The sequence below is a fragment of the Lacerta agilis genome, chromosome 5, assembly GCF_009819535.1.
Source record: "Lacerta agilis isolate rLacAgi1 chromosome 5, rLacAgi1.pri, whole genome shotgun sequence".
NCBI lineage: Eukaryota > Metazoa > Chordata > Lepidosauria > Squamata > Lacertidae > Lacerta > Lacerta agilis.
This window is the reverse complement of record NC_046316.1, coordinates 68,815,105-68,835,972: the sequence shown is the minus strand read 5'-3', so window position 1 is coordinate 68,835,972 and position 20,868 is coordinate 68,815,105. Positions and strand designations below refer to the sequence as shown.

General features: G+C 41.5%; 1 protein-coding gene across 2 annotated transcripts in view; it reads left to right on the top strand.

The window, feature by feature from the left end:
- Positions 1–226: 226 nt before the first annotated feature.
- Positions 227–20,868, top strand: part of PID1 (phosphotyrosine interaction domain containing 1) — an 89,907-nt gene continuing 69,265 nt past the window's right edge. The window contains exon 1 of one of the 2 annotated variants that reach the window (XM_033150335.1): positions 227–653. In XM_033150335.1, coding sequence (XP_033006226.1) covers positions 624–653 — 30 coding nt within the window. In that variant the 5' untranslated portion in view covers positions 227–623. The remainder of the gene's footprint in view (positions 654–20,868) is intronic. The other variant, XM_033150334.1, reaches the window with a different exon arrangement.

Genomic DNA, 20,868 nt, shown 5'->3' with positions numbered 1-20,868 from the left:
CTTTTGAGGACCCCAATGAACGCCTCCCCCCCCCCGCTCGCTTTTCGGTCCCTGCGCGCCTGTAGGCAAAGCAATCGGCCGCCGCGCGCCAAAGCAACTCGCGCGTCACACGCCGCGCGCAAAAGCCGCCGCCGCCGCCGCTTGCAGGCGACCAGCAAATCCAGTCGGCAGCGCCCGAGCGCGGCGGGGCTCCCGAGCAAAGGGTGGGCGGCGCTGGCGGAGCGAGGAGGCGGGCGGCGGGGCGGGGCCTGGAGAGCCTGGTCGCCCCCCTCCCCACGTCGCCTCTGCTGCGCTGAGGGGCCTCCGGCGGCGACTAGCGCAATAGGACGGCGGAGCTCGCCTTGCTGAGGAAGCCGGCGCCAAAGCTCGACATCTTGGTCGCGACACAAGTTCGTAGCCGGGGCTCCCGGGGCTCTGGAGCGCTTGGGGCTCCACTCTCCCTACCCGTCTCTTCTCTTCTCGCCTGGGCGGCGCTTGCCCTTCGCCCCCGTCGCCCGCTGGCGGCTCGCCCCAAGCTGACACACGCCGAGCAGATGTGAGCGAGCCTGGCCAGAGCCCCGCAGCCGCTCCGCAACAGCCAGCTCGTTAGCAACAGTGTCCCGCCAGGTCCCAGCGGGAGAAATATGTGGCAGCCGGCAAGCGAGAGACTGCAGGTAAGCCAGGGGAACCGGCTGCTGCCGCCGGTGCCGGAGGCGGCGGTTAATAGGACGGGGAAATGGAGGGGGGGGGGTTGAGACGGAGAGACTCACTCTTGTCATGTGATTGCAATATTTGTGGCGAACTGAGTAAGGGGCAGCGAAAACAACAACTTGGCGCCCTCCTACGCCTGATCCTGCCTGGCAGATCCTTCTCTCGCAACTTTCCTTCTTTTCCAGTCGCATTCCACAACGGACTGGACGGGGCTGAGCTGGGGAATCTTGACTCCAGATGTGCTCTTTCTGCAAAATCGCAGATGACTTGCAGATCGTGGATTCTGGGGGGGTCCGTCTCTGGCTCCGAAATGAGCTTCTCTTGAGTGAGATAAAGTCCTTTGCCCCAAATCGTTGAATTCCACTTCTAAAAGGTTAAGAAAGAAAGAAAGAAAGAAACATACTGTGTGTGTGTGTGTGTGTGTGTGTGTGTGTGTGTGTTTGGCCGGGGAAACAAGGGACTGACGTTTTGTAGGGCGCTCAAGAATTTTCATTGACATCTGCTTGCAAACGACGAGTTGATGGGATCTGGTTTGGAATATAGAAGAGTAGACTGTTATTGCTCAACCCGCTTCCCCCCCCCCCCGTGTTGGCTGGACGTGGTGCTTTTTTTTGGTAGAGGAGTCATTAACAAAAAACGAATCGAGGTCCCTAGTGAGTGCGTTCGTGCGCGCGCGGGAGGGGGGGGAGTAGTAGAGCAGGGGTGTTCTTGCTGCAGGTCTCTCCTCCGCTCTCTCTTGCTCTGTTTTTTATTTTTTGCTCTAAAATATTCTCCAGATGGTCAGCCAGAAAGACTGCCAGATAAATTTACAGAATCCCACAGACAAACTTTTTGGCAGACTGAAGCTGCATTAAATCTCGGAGTAAACTTTGAAGAAATTCTAAAGTGGCAAAACAAAACAGTATTGAAGGCCGAGTGGTTTTGAAGGCATGAGTGGAAGAAAATATACTAATGCAGAATATTTATTTGTAAGGGAAGGGCCAGAGTTTGGCAGGCATGTGTAAGGACCTGTATGGGAGACACATGCTGGTGTTTTCTTGCTGCAAGTATGATCTGTTTTACAGTGGTGGGTTTAGAGTTTGAGTTTAGAATACATGATATTGCAGTCTTGATGATGCTGAGTTGATACAGGGACAACTTTTGAAAGTTGCTTCTGTGGTTTTACTATGATTCATCCAGCCGTAATATGAGGAGTTATTGACTTCTCCCTGCAGATATTTGGGAATAAAAGCCTGTTGTATCCCTCTGAAGATCATGCACTGGTAGTTGCAGTAACTCTTTAGTATGCTTTTCTTCTTCTTGAGTATTGGTGCTCCAGAATGCACAATAATTAAAATCCTATTGAAGCTGTTCAGATGCTGTATGCTTTACTTATGGTAGTACCGTATGTGTGGGCTCCAAAGCACATGTCTCTTGGAAAGCAAACTGTTCTGGCTTGCTTTCTGCGTTGTGATATTTCCACACTAGAAAGATCAGCTTTTTGTTCAGGGAATATTTGGCCATAATAACATTGGCTTAATGTTTTACATTGTCATTTTAGTAGTGTTGTTTTCTAAAATTGGGCTGTTATGTAAAACTGCTGGCAAACTAAAGAAATGTGCAATAGTTCAGCAGACTTTTATAAAAGAAGTCCATCCTCTACCATTATGAAACACGCTCTTAAAATAAGATTCTCCTGCTTTCCCAGTTGAAGTCCTCAATCCATTTATTTGAGCATGTAATTATCTGGAGTAGATAATAGGTATAGATCCTGGCACCAGGATCTTAAAATGTGGAGATAAAGATGCCATTATATTTTGCTGAGTTGTAGTACAACTGACTATATTTGTGTTACTCTTCTAGAAAAAATACTGATGTTTCAAAGAATACTGACATTTCAAAGGTTATGATTATTTCCTCTTAAAACGGAAAATTGTCCTTGTGACAATTCATGTCCTTGAAACTTCTTATGGGACCTTGCCTTAAAACTACCTGTGAATTGAAACTTTGTATTTGCAGAGCAAGAGCACAGTGATAGAGAGTGTCTGTCACTCTTTCCATTCTATTGACTTTTCTAGATAGAAGCAAAGTACATTTCTGAATGCTTCAGTAAAACCTGTTCCTTTGAGACACATTCTTGTTAAGAGGGGGGAAAAAACTTGAGTAAAAGAAAATGCTAGTATTTCTTAAGTTGCCCCCCCCCCCATCAGGGAAACATAGTAGAGTTCTTATGGTGCAAACGGTATGTGATTGACTGGGGTCTTGGATTATTGGGATGTGTCCTCTTAATCTCTTGCTGAGTACTTTGCATAGTTTCTGAAAATAGATTTAGAAAGCTACAACTCCCAGAGTTCCAATGAGCCGTGGAAGATGTGAGTATGCTCTAACGTCCTCACTACAGAGAGCTGATGCTCCTTTCTCTCCCATGTCTTTCTAAGAATACCACACACACACACACACACACACACACACCAGAGATCCCAGCCCACCCACTCCCAGTCAAAGTGAGGGTGTTATGGCCATCTCTATTCAGCAGAGTGGCTAGGGATGCGGGTGGCGCTGTGGCCTAGGGCTTGCTGATCAGAAGGACGGCGGTTCGAATCCCTGCGATGGGGTGAGCTCCCGTTGCTCGGTCCCAGCTCCTGCCAACCTAGCAGTTCGAAAGAACGTCAAAGTGCAAGTAGATAACTAGGTACTGCTCCAGTCGGAAGGTAAACGCCGTTTCCATGCGCTGTTCTGGTTCGCCAGAAGCGGCTTAGTCATGCTGGCCACATGACCCAGAAGCTGTACACCGGCTCCCTCGGCAAGTAACGTGAGATGAGCGCCGCAACCCCAGAGTCGGACACGACTGGACCTAATGGTCAGGGGTCCCTTTACCTTTACCTTTATTCAGCAGAGCAAAGAGCCTTCAAAGAGATCTTCAGTACATGAAATGGACTGTTGCTTTAATGCTGTGGGAAAGGCTGGGCAACATGACCAAGGTAATGGGTCATACTGATCCCTTTCAAAAACACTGCCATGCTCAGGACCACATTAACATAATAAGTTTCTTCTTAAGACCCAGGTGTTCAAGGCACATAAATGCATACCATTTCTCTTGGTCATTGAGCTAGGAGTATTTTTTTAAAAATCTTCCCAAAGTTCATTTTTATCGTGCAGGAGCACCACAACTTGATAAACTGGAGAGTGAACATAGGAAGCTGCCCTATTTCTAACTCCCCCCCCATCCATCTAGTTTAGTATGCAAGCCCCGAGTCGTTCGCGACTGGACTTAACTGTCAGGGGTCCTTTACCCTTTTTACACTTGCTAGGATTTTGGTCTGGGGTGTCTCCCAATCTTCCCCTTCCCATTCTGCAGACCCTTGCCTAAATCCAAGCTTTTCTAGAGCATTAGTCTTCAACTCTTCAAACCTGTAACCAAAACTTGCATTTGTAGACCCATTTTCATTTTTTATTTGGAATCACATTTTTTGGGGTGGGGTGGCATTCAGTTGCGTTATATTGAATTGGACTATTGGTTTATGTCAGGCATAGGCAAACATGGCCTTCCAAGATGTTTTGGGACTACAACTCCCATCATCCCTGACCACTGGTCTTGTTAGCTAGGGGTGATGGGAGTTTTAGTCCCAAAACATCTGGAGGGCCGAGTTTGCCTATGCCTGGTCTATGTGCTGCAGTGTTGTATAATCTAGCCTTTGCCAACATTAGTGCCTCCAGATGGTTTGAACTGCAATTGCCTGATAGGAGTTGTGATCCAAAATATTTAGAGGGGCACTCGTTTGGCAAAGTCTAGCTTAATCTGACTAGCACTGGCCTCCAAGGTCCTAGGCAAAGTTCTTTCTAGCGGCTTCTTTAACTGGAGTAGGCAGAAGTTAAACCTGGAAACTTTAAATATCCTAAGCATGGTTTGCTGAATATTTTACTCAGAGTAAAATATTGAAATTAATGATTCTAACTTAGCCATGCTTATTACTTTCAGTGGGTCTGTTCTGATAAAACATAGTTGAATGCCTTCCAATTTTTACAAGCCATACACTAACAATAAAAGGAAATAAGAACCGTTGATCTGGATGAACAGTCAGATTAAAATTGGCTAAATTAAATTGCTTCAAATCTATAGATGCTCTCTCATCTGAAGATGATAAAATATAGGAAAGTATGTTTTAAGGTTTTTTTTGTTAATAGAAAAATGGAAAAAGCTCTCTTTTAGAAGGTGAAAATTGTCAAATGCTTCTGCAAACTAATACCCATAGCGAGTGTATCTAATTTAAAGCCTACTGTTTTGAGTTGGCAGAAGTTCTCCCCCTGCCTTCCACGTACTTCACATTTTAAGATAATAAATATACATGGGAACATGAGACCCACAGAAAACTAAGGCAAAACAAAGCTTGCTGTGCACTTTCACTATATCAACTTCATAAAGTTTCTAAAACAAATACCTAGAAAGAAATATCTGAACATATTAAACACAGGTATTGGTCTCTGGCAGATATTGTGCCTTGGAGGTTATATTATTTCTGCAGCTGGAACTGAGGGATTGATTTCAAAGAAAAGAGCAGAAAATTTGGAAGCTTGAACTGATGCAGTTTAGCCAAGTCCGATTTGGTCTCTCTGAATTTCAATATTTTCAGTTTACTGATCATCTGTCCTATTTTCAGACACAATTTCTTCATTCTAATACATGATAGCCTATGGCAGTGTTTTTCAACCTTTTTTGGGCAAAGGCACACTTGTTTCATGAAAAAAATCACGAGGCACACCACCATTAGAAAATGTTTAAAAATTTAACTCTGTGCCTATATTGACTATATATAAAGTAATTTTCCCACGGCACACCAGGCAACATCTTGCGGCACACTAGTGTGCCGCGGAACAGTGATTGAAAAACACTGGCCTATGGAGCACTGATGACACTGATGTAAAGGCAGAACATACCCAATTGGGGCAGATTGGCTTACTATCATCATGTCCAAAATGTGGGTTGGAGACTAGATTTTCAAAGCAAAGGAGCACATGGTTGTGGGGTGCTTATCTCCACTGTCTGCTGTTTACACCCAAATGCACACCCCGCCCAGCCAGGCTATGATACTGGAAATAAGTTTGACCAAGGGAAACGTGCTCTGCATGGGGGGGTGTTGTTCTAAAAATTGGACCTCCCACTTCATACATACACGCACACACACTAGGTGGAGACCTTTGAAGCTTTTGCTTCTGTCTCCAAGCAGAGAACTCTGGAGCCTTAAAGGACCAACCCTCTGTCCTGAGGACAGGAACTTCACCTCCATTCCACAGTCTTCTTCCTGGTGCATTATCTGCTTCTCTGGACTGTGCAGTGGGAGCCATCTGATTCTTGAGACTTGGGAGACTGTGCCACTGCTTGAGAGTTTGCCATATTGTTGCATTAAGGTTTAGACTTATTTGGACCTTGAGTGCCTAAGATGAAGTTTTTGATACCTTGGATGATTTTGTATTTGTGCATGGATGTTAAAGGTGAAGGTTTCCTTTCTCCAAGCTTCTATTTTCATCTCTCATTTATTAATCTGTTAAGAGAAATACTAAACAATGTGCAGGTGCCTGTTAGAGGTTATCCTGTTAATATTGGTAGTATGAAGGAATACCAGTTGATGGGATACAGAGACACATGCAGAAACATCCTTACTTAGAAAATACCAGTAGCTTTGTGTTTAATCTTGAACTTTCGCATGTGTGAATTAGCTAACTCATTTATGGCAGTGTATGGATTGAAGTGCATTATATATTTATGGTGTGATGTTAACAGAGTAATCACTGTATTGGCTGAGAATATACTACTGTACCTTTGTTTTTGCTGTTGCTTCCTATTTAATTTCATACTATCTAAGCTGTAAGACAAAAGATGAAATTGAACATGTCTGCCTCTCACCCTTAATTAGATCTTAATTCCCACACACTTTTCCTCTCTCTTAAGGTTGCATATGTTCTTAATTGAGATGATGTGAAGAGTGGAGGAATGTTTTGAGGAAAAACCTTTTTCTTTCTTGTGGCTCAAACATACAACTTGGATTGGGGGCGTGCGCAGTGGATTGAATAATCTTACAAAAAAGATGTTTCAGAATTTTACAGCAGGGGTCAGCGAACCTTTTCAGCAGGGGGCCGGTCCACTGTCCCTAAGACCTTGTGGGGGCTGGACTATATTTTGAAAAAAATAATGAATGAATTCCTATGCCCCCCCCAAAACTCAGAGATGCATTTTAAATGAAAGCACACATTCTACTCATGTAAAAACATGCTGATTCCTGGACCGTCCATGGGCCGGATTGAGAAGGCAATTGGGCTGCATCCGGCCCCCGGGCCTTAGTTTGGTTACCCACATTTTACAGGATTCTTACTGATTTTGTTCTTGAAACATGAGTTTTAAAATGTATAGCCCCGTCTGTGTCAAAGGCCTGAGACAGATAGTATCTCACTGCTCTGGAGGATGCATGTAATAAGACTAGTTACTGTAAATGTTAGGTTGGTTTTCATGGCTTTTGGAACAGATGGCTCCGTGTTCAAAGCTAGCAGATGTTAGAATTGTATCTGTTATTGTGGTGACAGTTTAGTGATGAGTTGTTGACATACTTGCAAAAAATACCATTTTTTATTGGAAAATTAACTTCCTTACTAAGCTGTGTTTTCTGTGTCTCTCAGCACTACATTACATTTGATGATAAATAAGCAATATCTTACTAATCTTCTCAGGTAAAATGGGATTTGTATGATACAATCCTCTATTTACTGCAGAACACCCTAATTGGCTTCAAGAGGATTATTCCAGAGTTATTTATCGGATCCACCCAGCCATGGCAAAACTGTCATCTGAAATCAATTAACTGCATACTGATCTTCAGATCTTGCTCATCCAATGCAAATTCATCAGTATTATTAATGTGAGAAGTCTGTCACAGGCACATATAAAATTCATTTCTGCCCTTCTCTGTGCATGGGCAATCCATGTCCTTAACATTCATTTTACATATTTTTATATAGCACCTTAGCCAATCCAATACATACAATTTAAAACTATTAAAGCACATTATAATGAATTAGAATGCAGCCATACATTTTAAAGGTGGCAAACTTGTGAACTCCACATCATTTATTCCTGCATTGCAGGGGGTTGGAGTTGATCAGGGGTTGTCAGCCTGGTCCCTACCGCCCACTAGTGGGCGTTTCAGGATTCTAGGTGGGCGGTAGGGGGTTCTACGCCACAAGCTGAATCCTCCTTCCATTGAGCACTGGTGGGCAGTAAGGAAATTTTACCATCAAGAAAGATGCATTAGTGGGTGGTAGGTATAAAAAGGTTGACTACCCCTGGACTAGATGATCCTCAGGGTCCCTTCCAAGTCTACAGTTCTGTGATTTACCATCTTTCCCAATAGACTTGTTTGTTACCATTCCACTGAGAAATATATGTTTGTATCTAAATTTCCATTTCCAAGCTATCTTCTAAGAACACAAGTAGATTTCTAGTGATTCAGACCAAAATCTATACAGTCCAGCACCCTGTTTTCCATGGAAGCTCATGAACACAGTAGCTCTCTCCTGCCAGTGTGAGAGCCAGTGTGGTGTAGTGCTTAAGAGCGGTAGACTCGTAATCTGGGGAACCGGGTTCGATTCCCCACTCCTCCACATGCAGCTGCTGGGTGACCTTGGGCTAGTCACACTTCTTTGAAGTCTCTCAGCCCCACTCACCTCACAGGGTGTTTGTTGTGGGGGAGGAAGGGAAAGGAGAATGTTAGCCGCTTTGAGACTCCTTCGGGTAGTGATAAAGCGGGATATCAAATCCAAACTCTTCTTCTTCTTCTGCTGCTGTTGTTCCCCAGCAACTGGCATTCAGAGTCATTCTTCCTCTGGACCTGGAGTTAGTATACAGTCATCATGCTAGATAGCCATTGATAAACTTTATTCAACATGACTTTGCCATAACTCAACTTTTAAATTCAACTAAATTCATTGCCATTACCACATCTTGTGGTAGAAAATTCAATAGTTTTAACTTTGCTTCCTTCTCGCTGTCCTGAACCCCCCACCATTTAGTTTCATTGGAGGACTCTGAATTCTATTACTATGAAAAGGGGGAGAACAGCTTCTCTTTTTCACTTTCTCTACACCATGCATTGTTTTATATACCCAGGCTTGGTTCTACCATTAGGTAGAAAGAGACATCCCCCTTGGGGGTTAGGGTTGCTATGGTCCCATAAGTGAAAATCCAGACAGAGTTGTTGAACTTTTTTGGGGAACACCCCCCCAAAAAAGATTGAAGGCTCTTCTTGGATTTTTTTAAAGCATTTTTAAATAAAAACAAAACCCCGCCCTACTCAGACATTTTGCCGATTCAGCAAAAATGCACCCAGGCTCCACTTTGCAGCCTGATTACCAGATGTGTCCAGGAAAACTTGGTCGTATGGCAGCCCTACCTTGGGTAGCAGTTGCTGTGAGACAAGAAGCAGCAGCAGAATATTGGAGGACAGCACTGTGTTTGCAGTGTGGCCTGCCCTTCCCTCTCTGAGCCAACTCTTGTCCTCGGGTGTGTTAGAGGATGCTGCTAAGTAACCAGTGTTGAGGTAAGGTTCAAGTACCAGTTCTGTGGAATGCCAAGTGTGGACTTGGAGTAGGGGGAGATTTTGGTCTTGCTTTAGGTAGAAACATGTCTTGCTTTGGTCCTATATATCTCTCAGTCACATCACCCCTTTGTCTAAATTAAAGCTAAAAGTAAAGGTACCCCTGACCATTAGGTACAGTCGCGGACGACTCTGAGGTTGTGCGCTCATCTTGCTCTATAGGCCAAGGGAGCCAGTGTTTGTCCGCAGACAGCTTTTTCGGGTCATGTGGCCAGCATGACTAAGCCACTTCTGGCGAAACCAGACCAGCTCACGGAAACACCGTTTACCTTTCCGCTGGAGCAGTACCTACTTGCACCTGATGTGCTTTTGAACTGCTAGGTGGGCAGGAGCTGGGACCAAACAACGGGAGCTTACTCCATCGTGGGGATTCGAACCGCCGACCTTCTGATCGGCAAGCCCTAGGCTCTGTGGTTTAGATCAAAGCGCCACTCCCCTTGTCTAAATTAAGAGGTTCCAAATGTTGCAGCCTTTCTTCACAGGGGAGTTCCTCCAGCGACCTACCGGTAATCATTTTGTTTGCCTTTTCTTCACCTTTTAGAACTCTGCAATACACTTTTGTGAGGTGCAGTGACTAGAACTGTACAGTTTTCTTTCTTTCTTTTGGATAAAGTTTTATTAACACTTTTCACAATACAGTAAAATACAAACTAATCTACACAAAGAATAATAAAAAGAAAGGAAAGGAAAGGAAAGGAAAAAGAGAGGAGAGAGAGAATAATTTAGAATCCTCTCTCACAAATCTTAACTTTTGTCCCATACATAGAAAGGTGTGTCCTCCCAGCTTTTGCCTAAAAGCATCTCAGTCTTCTCCCAGCCTCTCACATGGAGAGATCTCCACTTCCCGGTCTCTCGCACAGGGTGGAGACTGAGAAATGTACACAGTTTTCCAAGAGAAGGTGCATCTTGACAATTTCTTCTGGACGCTTTCTTAATGATCCCTAACATGGAATGCTCCTTCATTACTGATACTGCAATGAAAACTTAAGTGTTGCTACAATTTGTAGCTAAAAGGTGAAAGCAAAGAGCTCTTTAACATCAATTTTTGTGTGTGGGACGTGAGGGAAGTTGATTCTTTGTTTGACTACTTTCACAAGTTCAAAGGACTTTATTTCCTAGTCTGTTCTTGCTATTTGAGTTAGTATTGGGTTAGGAAAATTGAAAACAAAGCTCTGTGAATTCAGAGCAGCTCATCTGGCACCACTTAGGTTTGGGCAGTTCCCTTTTTCTGTGTTGTTTATACTTTGCAGAAAATGAACAGCTCTGCAAAAGTGCTAAATTTGGGAAATACTGTGTGACCAAAGAAAATGAAAGTCTGTGGGTCCTTTGTAGAAAGACTTTTGAGAAGCAGATCTTAAGAGATTCATTTACAGCATATTGCCTTATGAAGTTAACAGTTCATCTAATGATTGAAATCAGTGGTTTCTTTGAAAGTAGCTAATTAAAGTTCTGAACAATTTATTGTCTAAGGCTGCATGCTTTCACATGCTTACATGGGAGTAGACCTTTCTCTAAGTTGTAGGCATGGAGAGACGTGGACTGTCAGTTTGTAGCAGTTTAATGTTTTGGTTTGTTTATTTGAATATTGAACGGAAAACACTTTGAAACCATAGGAACCATTTGGTTGAAATATCTGGGTATTTTTTTTTAGAGTTACCACAGTACTTAGTGTAAAGAGGAACTGCTAAGCAAGGCTCTGTGATTTTGTACAAAGATAGAATGTTGATTTCCACCTGGGCTCAGTGTTTGAAAGAGCCAGCTTGTAAAAGTTCACAATTACCTTACATTCTAAAGTCTCATGCAGCAAATACAACAGAATCATAGAACCCTAAAAACTAACAATTTTATCCCTCGAGCTTCTGTGTGCAAGAACTTGCTTCACATGATGCATGGATAAAGTCTTCTGCAGCTTGATCCCAAATGCCTTTCCTTGTGTTGTCACCATTTCCCTTATTTGAGTTCCCAGTTCCACACAATGTCTGGTCATGGTGAAAAGCTAGGCTTTTGATAAGTTTTTTTAAAGGCCCTGAGGACTTTAGTTCTTCTTCTGTATTGTCTCTCAGGAGGTGGTGCAAAACACATCTTTTCTGTTCAGTCTTTAGTTCTGGCTATTTTTTCTTTTTATTTGTGCAATTCCTTCAGGGCTCCCCCCCCTTAGATTTGCTCAGTTTGGTTCATTGTATATTGCCTTACGTGCTAGAAAGGCTGCTAACAAATGCTGATGACAAAGATTTGGACAGTTGAGTGAAGAATATAAATAGAACCAACCAACTTCTGTCTCATTCTTGAGTTATCTTCCACCAGCTCTGTAAATTGAGTTGGTATAACTGATCATTCCTCCTGTGGGCAATTTGTGGACTCTTACTCTAGTTATCTTATGCAGGCTTTTATCTTCTATCCAGAATTTGATAATGCTCAAACTGAATTCCTTTAAGCACTTCTTTAGCCTACTTTAAACATACATTTCAAAATAACTTTGAGTATTTAATTTGGTAATTACTAGTTGGCATTGTATGTCTGCCAGTGGTTATACCTCTTTAATCTTCATAAGTGTGGTTCTTGCAAGCCTAGTTCTACGTGCAAAGAAAAGAAGAAGGATTGAGCAACTCTGTTAACACCCTCATTTTCCTTGCAGACTCATTACGTAATTGTGGATTGTAAAGAATTGTGATAAAAGTGCATCTTTGCATCCACACATACGGACACGGGACTATCTTGCTATCTTCATTTTTCTATAGTGTCTGGTTTATATGAAGAAGGTAGGAGGAAAGCTTCTATTCTTTCCCCCCTTTCTCAGACAATAGTTTCTCATTCCTAGAATATTTGTTTGTATGCCAGTTTTCATTAGCTCTTAAAGCCCTAATTGAGCTTCACATAGAATTGTAGAGTTGAAAGGGACACTGAGGGTCATCTAGTCCACTGCTACAATTGTGTGTGAAATAATGGTGTTTGTTAATTTAGAAGTCCTTGACTTCTTTTTGTGGAGAGTGTCTCCGGTGATACATTGCCTTTCCTTTAAAAAAACATTAAATGTCATGTGTGGCATGGAGATTAATTATCTGAATCTGTTAAAGTTTTCTAATAAATGTGGTTTTGATTTTGAAGGAAAAGATATTTTGTGAGGGTTTTTGGTATGTTTATTGATGGAATACCTGTTTCAGATGATGAGTGGCATTCTCTATAAAACTAACCAATTTTTGTGATGATGTATGTTGAACTTGTCTCTATACGTGAGAAGATGTGTGTCTAGAGAATATTATATTCCATTTTTAATAGAAATGTTGGCCCTCAACTATCACGGTCTCAGCCTTGACCTCAAGATATAGCTGAGTTGATGCTGCTGCACCAGTGGTTGGGGGGATGACCTGGCTTCCTGATGCTAAGCCCTAGAACTGGTGTTTAGGAGCCTGTAGAACCTAAGCCCAGACTTTTATGGGTGCCCTTCCCTGTGTCCAAGTCACTTGATGGGTCAAATACTTGCTTCACACCCTACCCAACAGCATGGGAAGCCTTCTAATGGAAAAGTGCTTTATTTAAGGCCAGGAGATTGGCACTCATAAGAGTTTGCATTTTTTAGACAAGAGGGTGGAGCTTAAGTGGGTTTGACAGGATAGAAGGATTCACAGGGTACTTGTCTACCTCTAGCCTTTCTCAGAGCAAGTTGTTCACTTGGAGCTTTCCATGGTACTGCAACTGTCAGGCTGTCTTTCTTTGCAAGTGTCTGCATCAGATGGTTCAGACCATCTACAGTGTGAATGGCTGAGAGGTTTCACTGTAAATAGTTTCTCTTGTTTAGCCTTTTTGGCTTTTTTATAACTGAGATTCAGCAAGGGCTCTTTAATCTTAGCATTAAACATGACATTTCCAAATATCAGAAGGTCATCTCCGTTTCTTTCCTTCTCCCTTCCAACGAGCAAAGGAATAACATGGAAGCAGTCAATGGACATTTTGAAATGCTTGTTGCTATACATCTTGATCATGTTGACATATTATCCAGTATTTTATAGGATTAAAACAGGTACACATGCTGGCTGTCTTACAAGGCTCAAGCAGTTTAAGCAAGCAGCATTTATTAAGTAATTTTGAAAAGTTAAACACAGAAAAATAGTACCTGGAAATTATACAGTACTTGGTTTTTTGTTTTTTGTTTTAATTCAAACCAGTATCCTATAATTTTTTAGCCTATCATTTAGTCCTCAGCTCCAAAAAAATCACAGTGCTTGCCTCTCCCTCCTTCCCTCCTTTTTTCCTTCCTTTCTTCCTTCCCTCTTTCCCTCTCAAATGTCGAAAATTTGGATCTTAGGTTTCTCTGAGTACTTATCTATCTCTACTGTCTTTGTTACATTATAAAAACAACTCATCTACATTGACGGGGTATATAAACAACAGTAAATATATACAGATAGCTGCTAGCAGTTCCAGAATTTCAAAACTTGGGATATACTGCAAGGTTATTGTTAGTGTACCAGCCAAATATATTTGTCAGATGATGAGCTCCAAAAGTAGATACATTTCATAGATATAGGTACAAAGTTTAAATATACAAACATTCGGATAGTGTGTAAGTCTTGCTCAGCTCCGTCCTCCAAATCAACAATAAATGGGGTGGGGGCGGCCATAGATGATTTCTTTTCTTTTTAAAAAAAGTCTTTTCAATTATCAGGTACTAGCCTGATTTTACAGAAGTGAATATAATTAACCTTTGATTTCCATAGATAGGCACACAGGTGAGTGGTGGCAGTCCCCAGGGTTTAAGATAGGGGTCTTTCCAAGCCTTGTCTGGAGATCCAGGGACAGATCCTGTGATGTTTTGCGTGCAAATATGTGCTCTACCACTGTTCTGTGGACTTTTTCTAGATTCAGGCCAGTTCCTACTATGAGTGTGGAAACTCGCTGTATCTTGTAGGGTGTTGTTTCTGTAAAAAGTCTTGTTCTGTACTGACTCTTGAACTGTTTCCTATGTTGTCATGGTCCTGGGGAATCAACAAGGGCTGTACAGTTTTCTTTTTCTTACCAAGTCACTGGGATACAGGAGTAATTCAGCAGTTGTTCCTTTGTTGTTGGACACGATCTTGTCAAGTGTCAAATATACCGGTAGGTTGTAAATACCGGAATGCTTGTTTACTTCGTAATTTTCACTTTTGAAAAACATTTTAACTCATAGGGATAGCGTATTCAGTCATGGGGGAAAATTTTGTTTCTCTAGGAAGACCCACCAAATTGTTGAAAAAACCTACTAGGATCTTGAAGAAGCCTGAGCTATTCCTAGAGTGGCCTTGTAGTACATCTGTTTCTTCGTCAATCATCCAAAAAAGTTGGAGTGTTGCCCATTCCACATGGAGTTCTTCACCATTGTTTGTTGTAACTGAGTTGGAAACTTATTCCCAAATGAAAATGGGTACTTTTGCTACTCAAGCTGGCAAAATAGTTTGCAGATTTGGGGTGCTGGTCTATAGGGAACTAGTGGAGTCAAACATCTGATGAAAATAGAGGAAATGACCAATGGACATTACATTAAATACTCCAAAGACTGCAATCCTGTGCATAGTTAGTTGCAAGTAGGTTTGATTGAATGGACTGGGACTTATTTTTAAGTAATTGTACATTTAATGTTGGGGTGTGTGTGCATTATATTATTGGTATACAATCAGAGTCCTTCCTTGCAGAAAGTTTGGCTGGGATGACGTGGTTGCCTTACTGGATAAACAAAGTTATGTTCTCAGGTAGGGATATAGTAGAGAATTTTATATTTGATAAGACAACTTGCTTACATCAAGCTTAAGTGGGTGTACTGTGTGTGCATACATGTGTGCACAGTAGACAATAAAAGACAAGGAATCTCCAACTTTTCTTGCTCTAGAGTTTATTCTGTTTGTCTGGAGAGTAATAGACTGACCTTTTGTTTCTCTGTTATGGTTTGAGGCTTTTGGCATCTCTGAAGCTTTCCAAGATAAACTAAGCGAGTGTGGCTTGGCATTGGAAAAAGCTTATGTTGAATGAAACTAAAGTTTCGGCAGCAATTACTGACTGAATTAAAATGTTATCAACTGAGTTATGGATGTGGTTGTGGTCACTCGGGGATAAACCCTGGCCTCTTGTATATGAATAGTTCAAATGTTAATGTTGGTTTTGCTAGAGCAAAATCAATCCCACTGAAATAAATGGCTGTTATCCAGAATTTGCTCCTCCAGAAAATTATACAAACTTAAGAGTTATTCATTGTGTTAAAAAGTACTGAAATAGGTTAAAATAGGTGACCAATCCTTTCACATCACACAATATGGATACATTTTCCAAGGGAAAATGCATGTACTGTAAAATATTTCAGAAAAGGAGCTGACACTGGTTTCTCCACTTTGCTCTTGTGATGTTCAGATTCCCTTGAGTCCCTGCTGGAATATGCACATGCCTATCTGAAGAATGGAATATATTATAATAGCATGTACTACATGCTGGTCTTGCATATTGTCATTGCTTGTCAATATATTATAACTAGATATGTGGCTGAGAGATGTAGCTGGAGTTTGCAATATTGCATTATTAATTAATGCTCTTTGCTCCTCTCGTAGGTTTTCAGAACTCTAAATCTTAGGGGATCACTTGCTCCATGTGGAGAAACTCTCACGCAGAATTATAACGCTTGTTCTAGCTCTGCAGATAGAATTCTAGTAGGTCTTGTATTCTTTCCCAAATATTAGAGGTTCAATCCAGACTTAATAATGCTTAGGGTAGACCCATTGAAGACAATTGGGCTAACTTATGTTGATTTTATTTGGTCTGTTCTAAGGTTGACTAAGCCTGGGTCCAACCCTAGCAGTCTTTGAGGCAATGTGCAAAGTTTTCTTTGATGACACAGAACACTGGCCCTGGCTGTATCAGTAACTCAACACAGCATCTCCCAGTTGAACTATACTGGAAATGCCCTAGAAAAGAATGCAAGTTAAAAACAACCACCACTACAAATTTCGTTAGCAGCACAGGCAACCATTTGGATTCTGAGATTGCTTTTTGTTTTTTCTCATTTGCTGGAATAGCCCATTAGCTGATAGTATAACATCTAGTACAGTGCAGCTACAGCCACTAAAGCTTTCAATTAATACATTTATTTGAAATGAGTACTCCCTGACTTTCAAGGACATAGCAGGAGCTCCTACCTAGTTTTTAATGTATGAAGTTTTATCCAGAGGGTAGCCTAAGTGCTTATTACCGTGCATCGACAGAGAACCATATAATCAGAAAATGAAAATTACCAAGGAATGTCTGCTGCTCCAATGGTTTGGAATGGCTATTCTCTAGCACGAAAGCCTGAGCAGGGTTGGCTTTTCCCTCTGCATGCTCTTATTTTCTTATAAAATCTGTAATAGGTACCACATGTGTATGGAGAGGATTGAAGCAGAACACAATAGATCTGCCGCTCAAGAAATAACCAGCTTCTAAGGAAAGCTAAGGTATAGTATTTGCAGTTACATGGCATGGTGAATTTTGTCCAAGTATAATATAGTAGTGTTCTCTCTTCAACATTTCTGAAGAGCTCTCTTATAACATCAGTCAGGAAAGTAATAAAATATGACAGGTTTGGGGGAAAAACCCATTGTTGTACAGTAGAATTGGGGGGGGGGGGCGTGTTAGCAGGCAAGGAATCCTTTTCTATTACTTTTCTTTTGACTACCCTCTTTCTGTCTCTTTCTCATTTTATTACATCCTATTCTATTTTTAATGTTTGGAATGGATTTACAGGCCATGGTTTAGGAACAGCACTGGTTAGTGCCATCCCTAGAATGCCTGATAAAATTTGTACCCCTCTTCTTACCAAAGTAGCCCAAGGCAGCAAATACACAGATGATAAAACATCTAAAAACAGTTCAAATACAGATGCAGACCTAGATCAGATGCAGATTCTGATTTAAGATGTCACAACAATTTAAGATGCTGGCAAAGCAGAAAATTGGCAAATGAGAGACAAGGAGAAAGCATATAAGTTTGAGGCATGCTCTTGGTTCTCCAAACCAGGTGATGTCTGAATTGAACCCCTCTTACTGAAGGCACAGAAGACAGCTGTCTGAAAGCTGAACAAGAAAATACGGTAATAATGAGAGCCAGTGCAGCATAGCAGTTAATGTTGGACTAGGAGCAAGCTTAAGATCCACCACTCAGCTGCAGAACTCACTGTGTGACTTGGGGTTAGACATTCCTATTTCACCCTCATCTATTTCACAGAGTTGTTGAGGATATAAAATGGTTGGGAAAGAACCAAGCTCATTCAAGGAAAAGTGGGATATAACTAAACACCTAGAGGTCTCTCTTTAGAAAAGCCTTAAAGATGACTTGATCTTAAACTAAGGAACAAGCTTCAATCCTATCAAGCAGAAAAGATTAAATACAGTTTATTGAAAGCCTGGAGTGCAAAAAGATGGCAAATCCAGACATTGAGAGAGCTCCTGTGCTTTCAAAAGTTGCACAGAATTTGATTTGAACTTGCACATCTAAGCGCAGGAGGAGATATGCAAGTTCCCCTGGAGAACTGCTGGATATGAAGTGATTTAATTTAGCTGGTGATGAATCTTCATAGCATCTGAAGGCATGGGAACATGAATTCTCAGCAGCTTATCATGTATTCTGTGGAGTGTAGTACAGTGTTGAGCATGCACAGTATTGCTAGACCCAGAACCATAGTTTGAAATTGGCTTAGTATCCTGGCTTGTTATGAAGCTCTTCCTGGTTTGAATAAAATGGGAGACTACAGTTAAAACAAAATAGAAAATTCTTTCCAGTAGCACCTTAGAGACCAGCTGAGTTTGTTCTTGGTATGAGCTTTCGTGTGCATGCACACGAAATGCAGACTACAGTTAATTAGAGACTTCCTGGCTTAATTGTGGCTTACCATATGTGAATGGAAGAACAAAAAGATTACATGCAGGGATGTTGCTAGGAAGTTAAAAAACAACAACTTGGGGCTCAAGTCAATGGCACAAACTTGCATGTGTTAATTTATATGTAAATATGAAAAATTAGGTTAACTTTAAGAGGGGGAAAACATCTGGCTGATGCTGCCATGATGTGCTCTGAATATGGGATGCCTACAGGATTTTCTGGGCTGAGTACATATCAACCTTCTGCCACACCCATAAAACGTTCGGAAAAACTGCTCATGTGCATATTGAAACCAAAATGAGTCTTGCCCGACATCTGGCAAGACTCCTCTCTTTGCCCAACATGTGCGCATGTGCGCACACACATGCAGTGGGTTACTATGAAATATGGTACACTCCGATTGTAATTAGTAATTTCATATCAATAAGTACATTTTTTCCTGATGTCTGCTATTTATTTGCTTTGAGGGTGGTAGAGACCTTAGGAATGCAGAAAGGCACCACAGAACTCATTGAATAGAAGATGTGAAAATGGCTTCTGTTGGAGGAAGTCATGGTGCTTCTAAAGTTTAATTTGAGTCTGTTGAAGTCAATCAGTGTCTTTGTACTGACTTGAGCTGGCACTGGATCACATCCTCTCCTTTTAAAGACTCTGCTTGTATTCAGTACATCTGTGAGAAAAATAAATATTTACAGTGTATTTCCCTTCAGCCTTTATTAGAACATAGGGATAGGATGGAAGGAAGCATTATGGGCATCTTAACTTCATATGTAGACTGCTTCTTAAACAGAAGCTGGGAGAGAAAATGGAGCAGCCAAACTCTGTTGTGCCTCCTTTTTAATTACATGCTGAAAGAATGAAAGGGAAAAGGCAGACTTCCTTTTGCCACTGTAGATTTGCATCTAGAAATGTGCACACACGGGCCCCTTTCAATCTCTATTTACGTGAAGGGGTAACAAGTGAAGAAAGGAGCTGAAGGACAGCAGCTGTAGCCCCATCCCTGCCATCCACCCTTGAGGTGTGGGTGCAGGGTTGTAGAACAAGGATGGGGAGCCACTGGCCCCCCAGATGTTGTTGGACTTCAACTCCCATCAGCCCTAGTCAGCATGGTAAGTCATCAGGGATGATGGGCATTGTAGTCTAGTGACATCTTTCTAAAACTGGAGGGAGGCAGTACTTGTAGAGGTCTAGGGGAGAGGGGGGCACCTTTCAACAATTTTTACTTAAGAATTATTTGTGAAGTAATGCTGCTTTAAAAACTAAAGTTCTAAGTACCATTAACTAAATTCATATTTGAGGTATCCTCTCAATTTTTGCCGTAGTTTCTAGACAAAGGCAAAATACCAAATTTTACATTTTTAATGAAGCATGTACTTTGTTGAAATCTGCCCCTCCCGGGGGGCAGATATCAACGGGAGGTGGGGTACATTTCAACAATAGAAAAAAATCTACTAATTTCATATATTTTACCAAAATAAACTTCATTCACAAAATAATATAGTTATTATTATATAACTGCAGTGATTCCCGGATTGCTGTAAGGTTTTCAGTTAGTTGCTCATGAGTAAGTAGCCAGAACTCCGCTGTTTCCTTTAAAGATTTTATTGTGCAAACTATGTACAGTGCAGAGCTAAAAAGTTCATGTCTGTATCAAGCAGTATCAGAATCCGGGAATGGCCCCTTCCGGTTCTGACCCCAACAAAAGAGTTTCGGAATACAAAAACCTCGCCTTCCATCCTTTCTTTTCACCCCACAACGTCTGTGGGGCGACAGAAATTGCGTTCCCCCTGTATTGCCCTCGGGACTGTGGGAGTGCTGGGACTCTCTTGCATCCCCAGAGCCTCTACTCCCTTTCCCCTGTGAACTCTCCCGCTCCTCGCTGGACGTCTCTCCGCTCCTCTCCCTACCAGATGAGGAGTTGCTGGCAAGGTGGGACTGGGGCTCTCTGTAGCATCCAGAGAGCCCTTCTACCACCTTGCGCTGCAGCGGGGACAATTCCCTGACATAATCTGAAAGAGCCAAAATAATGGGGCTAAGCATTTTAATTATTAGGATCTTAATTTTAAAATACATATCTTAAACTGTATGAAAAGTAACATCTTAAACTTTTCAAATCTCCTAAATTTATACTTTATTTTTTTTAATTCAAAAACAAATAATAAATTGTCTTGAATATTTTAAGTGATTATTAAAATTTTAAGAGGAAAAAAGATTTTATTGATGCTTCTAATGAGTTCTTTGTTTATACATTCTATTTAAAGCAACAGTAGGCCTAACAAAATGAAGTTAAGTGTTTTAAATGTAACAACCCTGATTAGGCCTAATAGTCCTACTATAGACTGTTATAGGCCTAGGCTTATCATGCTTCATGTAGCCATAAACTGTAGCCTAAAATTATCCTGAAACTTTTTAATCCAAGCTAGGTGTTGATCTAAAAAATTACAAGTCAATTTTCATAATTACTTAACTGAAAAATGGTAAGGGGCACCTTTCAACGCTGTTGAAACGTACCCCCCTAAGCTCTGTTGAAATCTGCCCCTGGTGCAGCCATTTTGGTTAAAGTATTGTCAACCATTTTAGAAAAATAATTGTGACTTATTGATAGTGTATTTAGAAGCATAATTAAACAAGCTATTATGTGAATAAATATAATTTACCTGATTAAAAAATTACTGGTTGATCAACT